The sequence below is a fragment of the Myxine glutinosa genome, chromosome 2, assembly GCF_964187855.1.
Source record: "Myxine glutinosa chromosome 2, kmMyxGlut1.1, whole genome shotgun sequence".
In the NCBI taxonomy this organism is placed as follows: domain Eukaryota; kingdom Metazoa; phylum Chordata; class Myxini; order Myxiniformes; family Myxinidae; genus Myxine; species Myxine glutinosa.
Genome location: NC_136262.1, coordinates 258,496,447 through 258,510,513, shown reverse-complemented (window position 1 = coordinate 258,510,513; position 14,067 = coordinate 258,496,447). Strand labels below are relative to the sequence as shown.

Below are 14,067 nucleotides of genomic sequence, written 5' to 3'. Positions count from 1 at the left end.
TCACTTGCACACCCAACCACGTGCCTCACTACTAACTCAAGTGTGCATTCCCACACACGCTCTACCATTCCAGGTGTGCATCCTTCCATTCCAGGTGTACATCCTCTCTCACCTGCCACAACCATCTCACGCTCCGTGTCACTCTTACTACTCTTACCTCCACACTCGGTCATGCACTCACCCTTACTCTCGCCAGCGCACTCTTTCCTCATGCACCCGTCCGTTACACACCTTTCTCGCGCATCCTCTTGCGCACTCTCTCCCGTTACACCCTCTGTAACACTCACCACAGGTGTGCACTCTCCCTTACTTTTGACAGCGCACTCTTTCCTCATGCACCTGTCCGTTACACACCTTTCTTGCGCATCCTCTTGTGCACACTCTCCCGTTACTTCCTCCGTAACACTCACCACAGGCGTGCATGCTTCCGTTACATCCCCTGTAACACTCCCTACGACGCGCTTCCATGTGCTCCCTCGCACACGCGCTACGACCAACTCACTCTCGACGGCACACTCACTCCTCGGCGTGCACTTTTTCCTCACGCACCCCAGAGTCGGACATTCTCGCACACCTCCTCTTTCGCACACCGTACCTGTCGCACACTTCACCAACGGCCTCTCACGAACACCCGGATCCAAATCAACCCACAAGCCGACTGAAGCTCCCCTCACATCATATACATTTCCACGTATATCGCCACTCACCTTGGCACCTCGTCTCCGCACCTCCTTCGCCACCTGCAAACTTTTTATTTGGTCAGCGAGCACACCATCACGATTTGAGCACCGACCTTGTACATATTCCATCACCTCCTCCTGTATTTCTCTCTTAGTTTCCATCCGTCTCTTCTTAATTTCACTCACCCCCTCTTCCACCTCTTCTAATTTTTCCTTTACCTCCTTCATTTCCCGGTGCGCCCCTCTATCTCTTCCTCTAACGCCACCTTAGCCATTTCTATGTGCGTCCTCAACTCCCGGTCCTTCGTCTCCATTACCTGTGTCACCTCGTCCAACCTCGTTGTCAGTCCCTCACGTACCATCTGACATTCCCTCTTCGTCGCTATCAAGTCATTTTTGATTTATTTTTGTGTCGCTTTTAACCCTCCTAGTACCGCAGTTCTTTTGTACCTGCTCCACTAACTCCGTCTGTCCCACCGTCAGCTGTTCCACCTCCTGCGTCAGGTCCTCTATGCCCCCTTGTAACCTTGCCGTCCCATTTCTCACCTCTTTCTCCATACGCTTCTCACCTCGCTTTACCTCCTCGCGTACCCCCGAGACCTCCTCGCTTACACCTCGTCGTATTTCGTCCTTCATCTCCTTCATCTCCTCCATCTCTTTTGTGGATGTCGCCCTCATCTGTCCCAATTCATCCCTCTGAGCATCCAATTTACCTTCTAACCCGATTTTCACCTCCTCTATCTGGTTCCCCATTCGTTTGATTTCCCGGGCGGATTGCTCCCCTATCTCCCGCAATTTGTCTTCCATCCTATCTTCTAACCCCATTAACCCCTTCTTTACCTCTTTTATCCCGTTGTCTAACCCCTCAAATTTATTGTCTAACCCCTTAAAATTATTGTCTAACCCCTTAAAATTATTGTCTAACCTCTTAAAATTATTGTCTAACCCCTCAAATTTACTCTCAAATTTAGCTTCTAGCCCCCCGATTTGATTTCCTAGTCGCTCCCCTATTCTGTTTTCCAATCCTACATTCCCCATATGGACGATTGCCTGTATTTGCGCCATGAGGCCCTGCATGTCAATGCCCGCTGGCAGCGCGGGCTCGGCTACCGCGCGCTCGTACGAGGCGCCATTTTGCGCGCCTGAAACCTCCTCAACCACCTCCTCATTGTTCTCCTCCCTCTGATCCTGGGTTACCCCTAACCCCTCTTCTAGTTCCCCCACCGGCATCCGATCGCCTTGACTAGCCATGGCGCGATTTCAAAATTCAGGTTTTTCTTAAAACAATACAAATTTCGGCAGCTCGTAATTTTGAGCGCGTTAAGCGCGCTTCGGGTCCGATCCCGCTCCCGACACCAATTGTTACGGACCGCGGATAAGATGTTGTTTTGCCGAGCGGATGGCAGCGCGGCCCTAACAGTTACCCCGACTAACCCAATTCCCGAACGTTGGCCGAATCGCGCCACAGATATTCAATGGGGAAAAGACTAAAGCGAAGGATGTGAAGAAGAAGAAAGACAAAGGGTAAGGAATACAAATATAATTTATTTACTATATACAGGACCAAAAAAACCAAGGAGAAGGAAAGATAATAAAATAATATACAGAAGAACTCAGAGACACAGTGCAATGCTAGCTTACCTACAGTCTTAATTAATACCCTGGGACAGAACAAACAAAAGACAGACTCACGCGGGGAATGATGACAGGAATGGCAGGAGATGGATGGCTGGAGGGGGAGGAAGGTCCAGCTGGAACCGCAGCACGGTCGGGTCGGGGATGAGCAGCCGCCGCCCTCTCTCTATCGGCGCGTTTAGCAGGCGCCGTTCCTCTCTCTATCGGCGCGTTTAGCAGCCGCCGTTCCTTCGCGGCCTCGCTCGAAACTGCCGTCAAGACCCCGAAGCTGCTGGGGCTGAAGCTGCGGTGGCTGAAACTGCTGTGGCTGAAGCTGCGGTGGCTGAAACTGCGGTGGCTGAAGCTGCTCTTCCAGGGATCCCTTACTCAACTCTTCCTCAACTCAACTCAACTCAACTCTCTCGCTTAGTCCAACCACACACTCGGCTCTTGCACGCGCGCTTTTATAGCGCCTCAGGCGATCAAGCCGCTAGTGTCCAGGACACGCCCATCGGTCAGCTCGCCTCGGCCCTGATTGGTCGGCACGGCCCTCTGGCTCCGCCCTTGATGACGATGGGCGGGCACGCCCTTCTTCCCCGAGCTGAGCACATGCTTAATGGCGGCAATGGTAGTTGGCAGTAGAAGTTTTGGGAGTGGGAATGGGGAATGAAAGGGGATCTATCTATTTGAATTCGGTGCAATGGAGTATTAAGTTAATGGAAGACAAGGCCTTACCCTAATACACATAATAAGGATATAACTGTCAAAAAAGATATATCGTGTCCTGCATGTATGTTTTATGGACTAACTACGGGAACGCCCTTTGACCTTTATACAACCACAAACGGAGGGAGGAGGGGCGATATTTTAACAACAACCTTTACAACAACATTTTACCACAACAATAAAATAAAAAAACATTCTCATATCCACAACAATATATATATATATATATATATATATATATATATATATATATATATATATATATATATATATATATATATATATATATATATATATATGTATATATACATACATACACATACACACGTATACTTCTGTTTAGAAGGATGACTTGCTGAGTCAATCCACCTGGTGTTATTTTGGCACGACGGGGGATTGAACTCAATATCTTAAGCCAGCCATATTAACCTTTCAGCCACCACCAGGCTATATATATATTTCTAGCAGTGATTGGAATTTTTTTTGTTGTTGTTGTTAACGCTCTTATATCTAAACAGTTGCATAGGCTCGGCCTATTAGACATTATTTTAGCAGTACTACAGCCCCCTACATATCTCTAAGAGTCTAGGATTTTACTGCAGCTAAAATCGGGAAGATAATTAAATTCATTATTTTATAGACCAGTCCACCCCAGAGGGGGAACATCCACAGATATGTGTTGGGCTCGTTGGCCCTCATCAGCATATAGCAGAATCTCCTCCTCTGAGTGATGGTTGTGTGTGTGTGTGTGTGTGTGTGTGTGTGTGTGTGTGTGTTGGTGTGTATGTGTGAGATTGAAGAACGTTTTTAGTTAATGTGAATAATTTATCTATGAATACCCTAAATTAGGTGATTTTTGACGTGCAGAACATATCAAGACACTTCAACTCCACTTTGAGCCGAGCATCGAACACCTCAACCCAGGATTACTGCAATGGCACGCCGACCTTGGACGGGCAGCACGCAATGCTCTGCTGAGGGTAATTTTATTATTTCTACCTTATTTTTCTCACTTTAAATGTATAATTTTACTTTCCTAAGCCTCAATATTTCTTCTTGTTAAAAACAGCTTACTGCACCATGAAAATACATCTTTATGGCATGTTTTGTACAGCTTTCATTATTGCAATGTATTTTTACACCATCTATGCATCCATCTGTCTGCTTACTGCTGTCGTGTCATTGGTCAATTTGGTGCAAAACTAATACAACTACGAGGAAATTACATTATCTACACAAAGCTATTACTAAATATTGAGGATATGAAGTTAAATACAATAATGGGTTACATTGCACCATTATCATTAACTTTCTGTTAACTATATAACTAGATGGTATTCAGAGAATACTTGCCCTGCGCAGTCAACTTGTTGCGAGCCAACTCTTCTGTTTTTGAACGGTTTTTTTTCTTTGATACAATATGGCTGCCAGACCACATGAACGATGACATCATAAATTTATATTCTCTAATATAAATTGTTGCATAGATCACACTCAATAAATTTCAAACTGATCAGACAGACGTTGTCCCTGTCAAATTCTGATGTCATAATTACGACACCAATGACGCTATCGTTAACACCACCTATTTCCCATGCGGAGTTCTTTACAATGAGCCACGTTTCAATTTTTTCCATGGAACGGTTTTGGAGATATAGAGGTGTAACGTTTTTCAGTTTTTCCAAGATAGCACCTGTACCACGTGACCTATTACATCACAATTACCATTAAAATATTCCACAGGAGGAGGCGCTTCTATGGTGAAAATTTCGTGTTCATCAGATCAAGAATTGCAGAGGAAAAACAATTCACACTGATCGGATGAAGCATTATACTTGTCGAATTATGACGTCATAACGAAGGAGCGATGACATAATCACTAACATGCCTTATTCCCTATAGGGAGTACTCAGCAATGAGCCATGTTTAATTTTTTTCCATTTAGCGGTTTGAGAGATAGAGGTACGAAGTTTTTCCAAGATGGCGCCTGTACCACATGACCTATGACGTCATAATTATGCTTAAAATATTCTACAGGAGGAGGTGCTCCTATGGTGAAAATATTGAGTCAATTTTAACCAATAATTTCAGAGGAAAAAACAATTCATACTGATCGAATCAAGCGTTGTACTTGTCAAATTATGACGTCATAAATAAGGTACCGATGACATCATAATTAACATATCTTATTCCCCATGGTGAGTACTTGAAAATGAGCCTTGTTTCAATTTTTCCCATTGAGCAGTTTGGGAGATATAGAGGTGTAACGTTTTTCCAAGATGGCGTCCGTACCACGTGACCTATGACATCATAATTATGAATAAAAAAATCTACACGCGGAGGCACTCCTATGGTAAAATTTTGTGTCAATTGGGCCAACGGTTGCCGAGGAAATGAATTTTAAAAATGCAGACACGTATGTACGCAAACGGATGTACGCACCGGATGCTTAACTCTGCTTTTCGCTATGCGAGCGCAGGGTAATAACAGTTTACTTCTATGTGTAAATTTATACATGTATGTATGTATGTGTGTATATATATATTGTTACGGACCGCGGATAAGGTGTTGATTTGCCGAGCGGATGGCGGCCGCGGCCCGAACTATTAACAATGACTAAGACCCGATTCCTTAAACGTGGGCCAAATCGTGCCACAGATATTCAATGGGGAAAAGACAAAGATGACACGGATGTGAAGAAGAGGAAGACGAAGGCAAAAGGTTGGAAATACTACTATTATTTATTTACTATTTACACAATTGAAAGAAACCAAGGAGGAGGAAAGATAAGAAAATAATTTACAGAAGAAGAAGAAGCGGACACAGTGAAAATTGCTAGCTTATCTAAACAGGCTTAACTTATACCCTGGACAGAACACACAAAACAGACTACGAGCAAACTCACACGAATGGGGAAATTGCAGGCAGGAATGGAAGGACTGGAAGGAGAGGAACGCTCTGCTCGAACCGGAGCATGGTCGGCCTGGGAGTCAGCAGCCGCCGCCCTTCCTCGATCGGCACGTCCAGCAGCCGCCGTCAACGCCCTAGCTGCGGTCGTGCGGGCTGCCGCGATACATGCACCCTGGCGGAGTCAAAGCTGCTGGTGGAGCCAAAACTGCTGGTGGAGCCAAACTACTGGTGGAGCCAAACTACTGGTGGGGCGCAACTCTTTCTTGGCACTTCGCACTTGTTCTTCTGCCGTATCTCTGACTCTCCTTTCAGCGATCCTTGGTGCAACTCTTTCTTTGCACTTCTCGCAACTCTTTCTTTGCACTTCTCGCAACTCTTTCTTTGCACTTCTCGCAACTCTTTCTTTGCACTCTCGCAACTCTTTCTTTGCACTTCTCGCAACTCTTTCTTTGCACTTCTGTCAAAGGCTTCCCCGCGCTTCTTATAACGCCCGCGGGCGATCAAGCCGCCGGCCTCTAGAACACGCCCATCGGTGAGCTCGCCTCGGCCCTGATTGGTCGGCACGGGCCCTCTGGCTCCACCCTTGATGACGATGGGCAGGCACGCCCAGGATTCGGCAGCTCCTCCCCCTTCTTCTCCAAGCCTACCTCGTGGCTAATGGAGTCGCGGTGAAAACCGCCCAATAGCTGCGGCGAATGCAGTTGGCAATTGAGGCTTTATTAAATGAAAATGAAAGGGGATCTATCTATTTGAATTCGGTGCAATGGAGTGTCAACTAGTGGGAACAGAGCCTTAACCTACATAGAATAAGGAAATAAACTACCAACAAGGAGGAAATCTAAGATTGGCTAACGTGATTGTTTATGACCTAATTACGGGACGCACTTTGACCTTTATACACAACTGGAGGAAGGAGGGCGATATTTTTACAACAATTTACACAACAATAAAAAAACACAATTCTCATATCCACAACACTGCACCCTCCTCCTCTTAGGCACGTCCCGGGCCTATTACTTTTACGTTTAGTGTTGCACGTAGGTGTAGTTCCCTCTACATTTAACCTGACCCTGAGTGTGACAGTTTTAAAACATAAATAAATATTTCCCGCTGCTCCATTGCACCCTGCCTAACAGATTCACGCCTACAGCTAACCGAATTGCGGAATTGTCTTCAAACTAAAACACTTACGGTGGGGGCGCATTATTTACAATGACTCTACTTTATTTACAAAACGCAACCCAGGACCTGTGATCGTTCTTTTGGGGGGGAGACAGTCCGCCCTGCATCGATGCACCATGAAAGCACCCACAACGCACCAATACACCCTCAAGCACCAATCGGTGCACAGTCACCACAGTTCAATAAAAATAAAAACAACAAACCCTGGTGCTGGTCTTCCTCTTTGGCTCCCTCTGCTGGCTATTGTTATCTTCCTGGTGTTGTCATCTTCTTTGCTGGCAGCCTATTTGCACATAAAATAAAATGCACCAAACGTGTCCATTTTTATTTATTTATGGCCCACAGGGCCAACTAGTGTGGTTCACCTGTGGGGCATAGGTGCCCTGTGACCAAGGTCCGCCAGCAAGATCTCGGGCTTTCATGGCCGGTTCCAGCAGAGGGGCCATGCCCCAACCCATGGGGTCCATCAGTGGTGCTCAGCCACAAACATGTGGTCCATAAGGTGGTGCATCGATGCAGACAGCTGTGGTTGCGAGAGTTTCGGGCGCACAATGGCGGACTCACGCACGGTCCCCTCGGTGCCCAGTGGCGCACAGTCCTCGTGTGGGAGACAAGGGGGGGGGGGGGGAAGACAGATGAGCGAGGGGTAAGGTCACAAGGGTACACTTCAACAAAGGCAATACAAGGCGAGGTGCGTATGGAGACGGAGCGGAGAAAAGCTCGTCCCTACCGTACGTCACCCCCCCTGTCACCTACTCTACCCTTGCCCTTATCCCATATTTACAACAATCTACACATTACAAATTCGTCACTACTGTCTCGTCTTCCCCATATTTCCCCTATACCAAATTCGTCTTCACAATCCCACTAATCAAAATTTGCCATCACCCAATTCATCATCAATCCTCATAAGGAGGAAGAGATGGAACATCAAGCACAATGTCACACCCACGTCATGATGCGTCTCACATTCCAAACATTTGCACAATAAAATAATAAAAACAACCATGGCATGGTGTGGCGGTACGTCATCCCAGGTGAGTGGATACAGATGGTGCGAGGAGATCTTAATCCTAACTATCCTCTAAATGACATTAACACACTTTACACTACCCGGGGTCTTTCCCTGCCAAACCATTGGCCTTCTTACACTCTATGTGGTTTTAAGAACCAAATTTCCATTGACCAAACTGTGGTGCTTCCTCAATTTGGGGTCTCACTCCCCCGATTCATCTCCCGGTGCCCTTGCACAATTTCCGGGCTGAGTCGTGTAGCTCTCCCAGCAGGTCTACCCACCTGCACACCTCCACCACTGTAGTTGCCACCCGAGCTTACCTAGCTCCTCACCCTAACCTATCTAACTGGGGAAGGCCCCTCCTGGCTCTGTCACCCCTCGGTGCCATCTGGCACTGGGCTACCCGGGTCCGTCCTCCGGATCCTCGGGCCCCATCCACAACAACTCTACCGGCTCCCAGAGCCCACCTGCGGCCTCACCTGGCCGACATCCTCACAGTGGTGGAGTGCCCAATCAACTACACATACTAACAGGCTACACGCCCAGCCATTTCCACAACACTAATGCACCCATTCAACCATCATTCTTCCACCACGCACCACAGATGCCAATATCCAACCACAATTTACCTATACCCTCTACCTAACTCTTAGACTACCCTCCCCGGGTATTCGTGATGGGGGTCCTCCTTTCCCCCATCCACACCTTCGCACCATCCACTCCATTCCACCGTTTCCACCATACTCACTCCACGACCATCCATTCCAATACTCCATATACTCCAGACCATTTATTCCATGCACCTGTTCTCCATCCACCTGTTCAGTTGCACACCTGTGCAATCTCAATACAACTCACAATCACAATCATTTACTCCTACCCTGCTCAATACACTTTCGATCCTCACACACACGGCATCATCTCATCTAACTATTCCCCTCTGAAACTTGCGCTTCCCAGTCGTCCCTTACTTTATTGCGCTCCCTCGTCATTATAATCCAAACTAATCTACCTGCGTCCCCACTACAGGTATCATTGTCACTACCTAAACCTTACCGTTACCTATTGTCCATCTCTAGGTCCCGACACACGATATCCTAACCCTCCCGGGCTAGTTTTCACTGCCAAACCCCATAACTAGTGCTCCTTTGCCCCCGCCTGTGAGAGATGGCAAAGTTGCCATCCCACCACATCGGGTATCTCTCACTGCCAATTTTGCACACCAAATTCCAGCCAATTAAAAATTTGCCAATCACTACCAATCATCACTCTGCCAATCCTTGCCAATCATCAAATTTTGCTTTTTTTCAATTTCGGGTCCAATACACTATCCTCATCACACGTCTACTCACTAGAGCCTCTCGGTGCGCCAATTCATCTCCAAAGCTCGGCTTCGTAAAGCCGAGCAATGACCGCGGGTTGTTTGGTGCCGGCGGCTGGATCCGTCCGGCCTTCGGTGCAGGGAAGGAGGTTTACTCGGGCCGAGATCCCACGCACCATCTCGGCACAGAGCCGTCCAATGGCCCGATCTCGCCCTGCCGGAACGCCTCAACAAAAAGGGTCGCCATGACGACCCTTCCTACCGGGCCGCCCTCTCTGCATAGCGGAGCACGGACGCGGCCGTTCAGAGCGCGGCCCGGCGTGGATCCCGCACGGCGGTTCTTTCGAAACCGCCGCGGGTCCCCGCGGCACACCTAGCTGCCCGGCACGCACCGAAGGCCCGCTTCGGCTATAAGTCGCTCTAACCGCTAACCCGGTTAGCGTCGATGCTCCACTCGCATGCTTACACCCCACAGCCCATTCCTTGCTCATACATCCAGCCGTTCCCATGCTCCTCATCATTGCACCTTCTCTTACACACCCAGGTACACTCATTCCGCTCACAGACTTGGTCACACACCTGACCACCGCACACCTTTGCACACACTCGTCGTTCGCACACCTCACCAACACACCTCTTCGCGCCCCCTCCTCGGTCACCTCCTCTATGACAACCACAGGTGTGCTCTCACTTGCACACCCAACCACGTGCCTCACTACCAACTCCAGTGTGCATTCCCATACGCGCTCTACCATTCCAGGTGTGCATCCTTCCATTCCAGGTGTACATCCTTCCATTCCAGGTGTACATCCTCTCTCACCTGCCACAACCAACTCACGCTCCGTGTCACTCTTACTACTTTTACCACCACACTCGGTCGCGCATTCACCCTTACTCTCGACCGCGCACTCTGTCCGCATGCACTCCGCTGTTACACACCTTTCTCGCGCATCCTCTTGCGCACTCTCTCCCGTTACACCCTCCGTAACACTCACCACAGGTGTGCATGCTTCCGTTACATCCTCTGTAACACTCCCCACGACGTGCTTCTAGGTGCCCCCTCGCACACGCGCTACGACCAACTCACTCTCGACAGCACACTCACTCCTCGGCGCGCACTTTTTCCTCACACACCCCAGAGTCGGACATTCTCGCACACCTCCTCTGTCCATACACTCCGTATCTGTCGCACACTTTACCAGCGGCCTCTCACGAACACCCGGGGTCCAAACCAACCCCCAAGCCGACTGAAGCTCCCCTCACATCATATACATTTCCGAATATATCGCCACTCACCTTGGCACCTCGTCTCCGCACCTCCTTCGCCACCTGCAAACTCTTTATCTGGTTAGCGAGCACAACATCACGATTTGAGCACCGACCTTGTACATATTCCATCACCTCCTCCTTTATCTCCCTCTTAGTTTCCCTCCATCTCTTCTTAATTTCACTCACCCCCTCTTCCACTTCCTCTAACTTTGGCTTCACCTCTTTTATTTCCCGGTGCGTCTCCTCAATTTCGTCCTCTAAGGCCACCTTGACCGTTTCTATGTGCGTCCTCACCTCCCGGTCCTTTGTCTCCATTGCCTCCGTCACCTCCTCCAACCTCGTTGTCAGTCCCTCACGTACCATCTGACATTCCCTTTCGTCGCTATCAAGTCATTTTTTAGTTCTTTTTGTGTCGCCTTTAACCCTCCTAGTACCGCAGTGTTCTTTTGTACCTGCTCCACTAATTCCGTCTGTCCCACCGTCAGCTGTTCCACCTCCTGTGTCAGGTCCTCTATTCCCCCTTGTAACTTTGCCGTATTATTCCTCACCTCTTTCTCCATACGCTTCTCACCTTGCTTTACCCTCCTCGCGTACCCCCAAGACCTCCTCGCTTACACCTCGTCTGATCTCCTCTCCCATTTCTCCCATCTCTTTGGTAGATGCCACCCTCATCTGTTCCAACTCATCCCTCTGAGCATCCAATTTACCTTCTAGCCCGATTTTCACCTCCTCTATCTGGTTCCCCATCCGTTTGATTTCCCGGGCGGATTGCTCCCCTACTTCCCACAATTTGTTTTCCATCTTGTTTTCTAACCCCCTTAACCCATTTTTCACCCCCTCTATCTGATTCTCCTGGGCAGCCATTCTATTTTCCACCCCCGTTAACCCATTCTTTACCTCCTTTATCCCGTTGTTTAACCCCTCAAATTTATTGTCCAACTCCTCAAATTTGTTTCCCATATTGTTTAACCCTTCTCTTAATTGCTCACTAGTACCCCTTGCTTCGTCCCTCATTGCCCCCATTTGGCCTCCCATATCTTTTCTCAAATTGTTTAACCCATCTTCCATCTGGCCACCCATTTCTCTTCGCTCTCGGGTGGATTTATCACTTTGGGCATCCATTTTTGCCATCATTTGAATCATAAAGACTCGCATGTACTCTGGCATCTCGGGCTCGGCTGCTGCGACCACGGGCGTGGCTAAATTTTGCGCCTCCACAACCACGTGCGCGAGGGCGCCATTTTGCACACCTGATACCTCCTCAACCACTTCACCATTGTTCTCCTCCTCCATTTCCTCCCTGTGGTCCTGGGTTACCCCTAACCCCTCTTCTAATTCCCCCACCGGCATCCGATCACCTTGACCAGCCATGGCACGATTTCCAAATTTAAGATGTTAAATAAAACAAAATTTTGGGCCACCCGTAATTTTGAGCGCGCTATTCGCGCTTCAGGTCCGTATCTCATTCCCAGACACCAATTGTTACTGACCGCGGATAAGGTGTTGATTTGCCGAGCGGATGGCGGCCGCGGCCCGAACTATTAACAATGACTAAGACCCGATTCCTTAAACGTGGGCCAAATCGTGCCACAGATATTCAATGGGAAAAAGACAAAGATGACACGGATGGAAGAAGAGGAAGACGAAGGCAAAAGGTTGGAAATACTACTATTATTTATTTACTATTTACACAATTGAAAGAAACCAAGGAGGAGGAAAGATAAGAAAATAATTTACAGAAGAAGAAGAAGCGGACACAGTGAAAATTGCTGGCTTATCTAAACAGGCTTAACTTATACCCTGGACAGAACACACAAAACAGACTATGAGCAAACTCACACGAATGGGGAAATTGCAGGCAGGAATGGAAGGACTGGAAGGAGAGGAACGCTCCGCTCGAACCGGAGCACGGTCGGCCTGGGAGTCAGCAGCCGCCGCCCTTCCTCGATCGGCACGTCCAGCAGCCGCCGTCAACGCCCTAGCTGCGGTCGTGCGGGCTGCCGCGATACGTGCACCCTGGCGGAGTCAAAGCTGCTGGTGGAGCCAAAACTGCTGGTGGAGCCAAACTACTGGTGGAGCCAAACTACTGGTGGGGCGCAACTCTTTCTTGGCACTTCGCACTTCGCACTTGTTCTTCTGCCGTATCTCTGACTCTCCTTTCAGCGATCCTTGGTGCAACTCTTTCTTTGCACTTCTCGCAACTCTTTCTTTGCACTTCTCGCAACTCTTTCTTTGCACTCTCGCAACTCTTTCTTTGCACTTCTCACAACTCTTTCTTTGCACTTCTGTCAAAGGCTTCCCCGCGCTTCTTATAACGCCCGCGGGCGATCAAGCCGCCGGCCTCTAGAACACGCCCATCGGTGAGCTCGCCTCGGCCCTGATTGGTCGGCACGGGCCCTCTGGCTCCACCCTTGATGACGATGGGCGGGCACGCCCAGGATTCGGCAGCTCCTCCCCCTTCTTCTCCAAGCCTACCTCGTGGCTAATGGAGTCGCGGTGAAAACCGCCCAATAGCTGCGGCGAATGCAGTTGGCAATTGAGGCTTTATTTAAAAAAAATGAAAGGGGATCTATCTATTTGAATTCGGTGCAATGGAGTGTCAACTAGTGGGAACAGAACCTTAACCTACACAGAATAAGGAAATAAACTACCAACAAGGAGGAAATCTAAGATTGGCTAACGTGATTGTTTATGACCTAATTACGGGACGCACTTTGACCTTTATACACAACTGGAGGAAGGAGGGCGATATTTTTACAACAATTTACACAACAATAAAAAAACACAATTCTCATATCCACAACAATATATTTATTTATTTATATATATAGGATTTGGCGGCGTATTGATTGCGCGGTGTAAGAGGTTCAATTACCTCTCTAGTCTCTGCTCTCTAGTTGTTTGCTATTTTAATGGTCAGAACAACGATTGCTGACAGGAGTTTGGTTATTGTACGAGGAGAATAATAAGGTGATGTCTATCCTGTGAATGTGAATGGCAGACAACACAACAACGATTCATCTTTCACAGAAGATTCACAATGTGCTTCTCAAAAGGAATATTCAGATGATATTTACATTCGAAACGGAAGTGCTTCCTGTTTTGCAACTGAACAATCCAGAAGTAATATGGGACAAATAAGGTCCAGTTGCAACTTGACAGTGAGGAAGAAGCCTTTTTTGAAGAAAGAATCACGAAATCAAGACTCACTTCCTATAAAATACAAGTGCATGTCTGGGCCTCGCAACACCAAGATTTATGTCAAATTAAACAAAAACAAAAAGGTTCTAGAAAGGCGAATATGCTACAACTGTAATGTGTGCAGAATGAATTTTGCTTCAACGAGTAAC

General features: G+C 48.0%; 1 protein-coding gene across 1 annotated transcript in view; it reads left to right on the top strand.

Moving 5' to 3' along the window:
* Positions 1-14,067, top strand: part of LOC144890851 (VPS10 domain-containing receptor SorCS1-like) — a 244,620-nt gene that overhangs the window by 217,036 nt on the left and 13,517 nt on the right. Inside the window, exon 7 of the mRNA XM_078772716.1 lies at positions 3,888-4,000. Coding sequence (XP_078628842.1) covers positions 3,888-4,000 — 113 coding nt within the window. The remainder of the gene's footprint in view (positions 1-3,887; positions 4,001-14,067) is intronic.